This window comes from Pteropus vampyrus, unplaced genomic scaffold, assembly GCF_000151845.1.
Source record: "Pteropus vampyrus isolate Shadow unplaced genomic scaffold, Pvam_2.0 Scaffold674, whole genome shotgun sequence".
NCBI classification, from domain to species: domain Eukaryota; kingdom Metazoa; phylum Chordata; class Mammalia; order Chiroptera; family Pteropodidae; genus Pteropus; species Pteropus vampyrus.
The window spans coordinates 217,891-223,165 of NW_011889455.1; the positions used below are offsets into that span (position 1 = coordinate 217,891).

The following is a 5,275-nucleotide window of genomic DNA, read 5'->3' on the forward strand; positions in this document are numbered from 1 at the left end:
AGCAGTAGTTGTTTTAGGTACTTTACAGATTTACTTAATCCTCTTTTTATCTTAATGAACTAAGTACTATTAACCCCACTTTTCAGATGACTAAACTGGGTCAATGGGTGAAGAAAAAACTTACTCAAGGCTGAGGAGCTAGTGAGCTTTGGACCCAGGATATAACCCTTACTCAAGGCTGAGGAGCTAGTGAGCTTTGGACCCAGGATATAACCCTTCTTCTCAGGTGGAAGGTAGTAGCCAACCAAGCTTGTGTGCTGGATACTTGCTTCTGAAAGCAATTAACCCAGTAGTTGCTTGCTTGCCCACAGTGAAGGGGAGGGGCACCCATACATTTATCTGCAATGACTTAATTGCCTGTGTGCCCTCCTGTTCCTTATGCCTACCTCAGGCTATGAAAGGGCACCTGGGTTAGACTTGCCTGTCCACTGTACATCTTTCAGGTAAGGGTCACTTTTTTTAGACCAAGAGCCCTTGTTTTCAAGTTTAACTTTACGTTAATTAGAAGAAAACTCCTACTATCTTGTAAACTTAAAATATGTAGCACATAAGTTGAAGGGGAAGAAAGCATTAGTGAGACCTAAGGTTTTACTACTTAATTTCTACTATATCCAGTCGGACTGGTTGAAATTTCCGAATCCTGACTCTTCTGAGTGTTGTTAGGACCATGGGAGAAGGCTTTTTCTTTTTTCCTTTTTTAAAGTTTAATATACCCACTGTCCCTCAGGAAGCTTTCACCAAACTCACATGGATAAAATTAACCCTTTCTTATGTTCCAATAGCAATGTCTTTACACATCATTATAATGCAAAAACATTTATTTGTATGCACAAGAATGAGGATTAGAATACTAGATAAGGAAAGCAGGCTTCTGTTAAATGGAGAAGATAAAGATTCTTAAGTAGCTGACTTTCGGACCTGCTACCACGGGAAGACTCGCTATGTTGCCTCCAGGTGTTAAGTCTCTTTATCTGACTTGGCAGCAGGCTTTTTAAATACATCTTCTTCCTGGGCCTGCTTTTCTAATTTCTTATGATATTGAAGCTGTTGTTCCAGATAGCCTATGTTCCTCTTCTGTTTATCCAGGTATTTTCCCATGAAGCGTAAGAGCTACAAAAATAAAACAGGACTCACAAGAGGCAATCTAAGATCTTGCTATTCAAATGATAGCCCATGGACCAACAGTCCTGGGAGGTCATTAGAAATGCAGAATCTCAAGTCCCACTCCAGACCTACTAAATCAGAATCTGCATTTTAAGAAAGGACTAGGCAGTTCATCTGAAAACTGAAGTTCAAAGAGCACTGAGCTGAGACAATCAAGATCTCCAGGTAAACACAAATACCTACTTTCAATGAGTATGAGTATTAAGGCATCTCATCAAAAGCAGACTAATTTAAGCTACTAGCTGCAGTGGTTTTCCACCCCATTTTTTGAATCACATGGAGGTTTCAAGTAAGTGCCCAAACCTCATTCCCAAAGATTTAAGTTTATGTGGTTTAGCATAAGGCTTAGGTATTTGCACCTCTTCAGAGCTCCTAAGTAAGTCCAGTATGCATCTAGGGTTAATGACTTTTGTACAAGAGCATTTCCTCGCTTTGTTTTTCCTGAGATGCAGGGGGGTCGGTGAGAAAGAAGTTCCTACTGCAAGGTAGAGTGTTCACCATTAAACAGGAAGATATCAGAAGTCTTTAGGCTAATAGGCCACCATTAACATTACTTTTTCTAAGACAGTGGTTCTTGAAGTGTGGCCACTAGCCAGCAGCACCATAACCTAAAAACTTAGAGGTGCAAATTCTCACACACCACATGAAACCAATTAAATCAGAAACTCTAGGGGGGGTCCAGTAGTTTTAGTAAGACCTCCATGCGATTCTGGTATCCATTAAAATTTAAGCACTTCTGGTCTAGGAGATTTACAAGCCAGCAAGAAACGTTATTTTGTTTAATTATCCAGAATACATTATTCCTGGGAAGTGTTTCCCATCTTGTGTTGTTGTTCTTTTTTGTTTGTTTTTACACAGCAGCAAAAGAATGGCTTTATTGGAGGGGAAAGCAAAGCAACAGTACACTTCCAGACATGGAAACAGGCCTGAGCAAGAGAAGGGTGGCTCAAAAGGTATATTGTATTCCTCCTTACCAGGGCACCTACTTTTCCCACTTCTAACCTACTCCCAGAAATAAATTCACATACTTTCTTGGAGGAAAAGAAGCACATGTTAGATGATCCACTGTGTTGGACCCATTTCCCCGAAGCAAGTCATAATCCAAAAGTGAAAGATGATGCTGCTGTCAGAACCAATAAATTACTTACATCAGTTTCACTGTTCACAGAAGCCAAGGTCTTCAGGTCTTGCAGGAGCTTGGTTAACTTGTTTTCCAACTCCAGAGCAGACTCTAGAGCTTGTATGCCAGTTCCCCAGTTATCTAGATCAGGCCTCTGTTGGAGAGGAACAGGGGAGTCACTTTCCTACCTCAGGCACAGCTTTGTTACAGTCTACTTCCTGGGTAGGATCATGACTGGTTTTGTATAGCCCAATAGGTTTCCAAACTTTGTAGCACAATGGAATCCACAAAGCATCTTAAATACTGAATGTCTGAATTTCATCTGCAGACATTCTGACTTAATTGGTATGGAGTGCAACCTCAGCATCAGGATTTTTAAAAGCTCCCCATCTATTTTTAATGTGCTACAAAGCATGAGTGCCACTAGCACAGTTAGCTTTGCAGTTTCATGATAGTGGTTTAATTCTGTTACTACCAGATATTTACTAGTTCTCTTTATAAAGCTGGAGTTAAAAGAACCCCTCAGATATAAAGGGATGTTTCCAGATGTAATATCTCCAACCAAGGTTTACATTATTTCTTTCAAGTGTCTGTCCCAGTGAAAAAAATTTCACTACATTGAAAAGACAGTCATCTTGACTATCTGAACATGCATCTGACTTAAAGATCTGTTACAGGATGCTAACCGCTCTAGGAAGAGGTCATTACAGTAGTGCTTCTCAAACTATACAGAGCATTAGAATCATCTGGAGAGCGTGTTAAACTATAGCTCTTTGGATCTCACCCTGAGAGAATCTGATTTAGTTTGTCTGAGTGGGGTCCATTAATTTGCATTTCTGAGTTCCCAGGTGATGGTGATGCTGCTGGTCCAGAGACCACACTATGTGTGGCTCCTTGAGAAAATCTAAACAAGCATTTAGTGGTTACAATTTACTCAAAATGACATGAAGAGGCTACAAAGAAGACACATGTTTGCTCTCAGTGTTGCTATAATCCAATGTAGGCATATGAGTAATCTAACAAATTAGCAACTAATAATTTAATTCCCCAGACCCAGCAAAGGCCCCAAGGAGATCAGGACAAAGTTACACAATCACCTTAATCACCGGAAGGCAGATTTTACCCTCACGTTTTCTTAGATATCTTAGGAACTGCTTTGCATGTTCCCGCTTCACCTCAGCTTGGTCTTCGAAGAATGAAGCAAAAAGAGGTGCTCCCGTGTCTTCGTTGTAATAACAGGCCTAGGATAGGGGTAAGAATGGGGAAAAACTAGAGGTAAGACATGATTCTTAGGACTGAAAATCTCACACAAACTCACTTTGTTGTCTCTGCGGTTGTCTGAAAGGCCTTCTTTGTTCAGTCTGGGGTCCTTGGTTTGTCCTTTGAATTCCAGAAGGCCCCAGCTGTCTTCCTAAATCCAGGCTACCTCAAAGAGAAGCCACCCAGATTCTAATATGCCAGTGCCTAATCCTTGTCTACAATGGCCTCTTTAAGGGTCAAATTTGTGAAACATACATGCTAGCATTTATATTTACTAATTGCGTAGACACCTGGCAGAAACCCAACATAAATTAAGTGACAAGTCAATCTATTTCACCAATCCTCACACATCTATATTAACTCTAAAATAGCATGTGGGTGAAAAACTGTATTCAGTCTACCACCAGTGTCTGATACCAGATAGTTTGGAGAACCCACTGGAAAGGACTGTGATTCTCCTGATCATATTTCATTGTTTGCAATTACAGCTCTGGATCAATAGGCCATAGAATAGCAAAACCCTGGCCACTAAATTGTTATTTTATCTGGTATCAAACCACAAACAAGGCCATAACCATCATTACTAAGGAGACAGAAGATATATCATCACCCATATCAGAGCTGAAACCTCCCTCACAGTGGCCCAAGAACCCATACTAACCATGGATAAATAAGCATCACTGACATGAAGCTCATAAGATGCTACTTGATTAATGGCAACTCTACACTCTTCAGAGATGAGGTCTCGGACCTGGGATGCCATCTCAGCTTTACAGAAAACCAGGCATAAAAAGTGCTACCCAGCAAGCCAAGGGACTTCTTAAATACTAGTAGGCAGATAGCCAGCCCACTTCTATCCAGCTGAAAACTTGATGAAATTCCATCCAGCTGAAATTAACAGCTACTAAACTACTAATGAGAACATTGTTCCTTTATGAAAGAACCAATCTGACCAGAGAAGAAGGTGAAAAAAAAGGTTAATCCTATCTATTCCAGCCAACGTTGAGTACTCTCCCTCCTGTTCTCTCTGACTATAATTTGAGAAGGCTGATCTACTTCCTAAATAGGGAAGCAGTAACAAAGTAGATGCATTAGCTTTAATTTATTCCTGTCTTCAAAAACGATTTATGGCACATGATGCTAGGTCCTATGGCGAACCTAAGGAGACTGACTAAAATACCTTTCTTTTTTGCTTATTAGGAACAAATTCCCCACCCCAGGCCACAAAACATGTAACTGATCTTCAGTCAGGATTCAATGAAAGTTCTGAAGTGTCAAAGTATATTTAGCTGAGGGGATTTGGGCAGGTTTCATTGATAAACTATCATTTGAAATTGTTCTTGGAAGGTGGGTAAGAATGTAGAGAAATGGAAATGGAAGGCTGTTCCACCTGCAGAACAGGCACACATAGGTTGTAGTGTTAAAACATAATAGCAGTTTCTCCAAACTGCAGTGAGATTGCTCTGTTGGGGAATTTTTTGGCTTCTTCCTCAAATAGTCCCCCAAAATCCTTACCTTTTTCAACACACACCTTCCTTATTTGCCCCCTTTTGAGCATAGAGATTGTTTTACTTATCTTGGTAGTCCCACAGCTCCTAATGGAGTGTTTGTAAATAATAGATACAGAATCAACATTTACTAAATAAAAAATATAGTTTATGTGTGCAGCAGTGTGATTTCCCGTCTGGTGATTCTTATTTGAGCCTAAGCCATGTCTGGCTGAACTGAACT

General features: G+C 40.3%; 1 protein-coding gene across 1 annotated transcript; it reads right to left on the reverse strand.

The window, feature by feature from the left end:
* Window positions 1–957: 957 nt before the first annotated feature.
* LOC105309137 (ferritin, heavy subunit-like) lies at window positions 958–4,307 on the reverse strand. The gene is made up of 4 exons (XM_011385233.1): window positions 4,206–4,307; window positions 3,382–3,525; window positions 2,313–2,438; window positions 958–1,110 (listed from the first exon to the last, which is right to left on the reverse strand). The coding sequence occupies exons 1-4, from the start codon at window positions 4,305–4,307 to the stop codon at window positions 958–960; spliced, it is 525 nt and encodes a 174-aa protein (XP_011383535.1).
* Window positions 4,308–5,275: the final 968 nt, after the last annotated feature.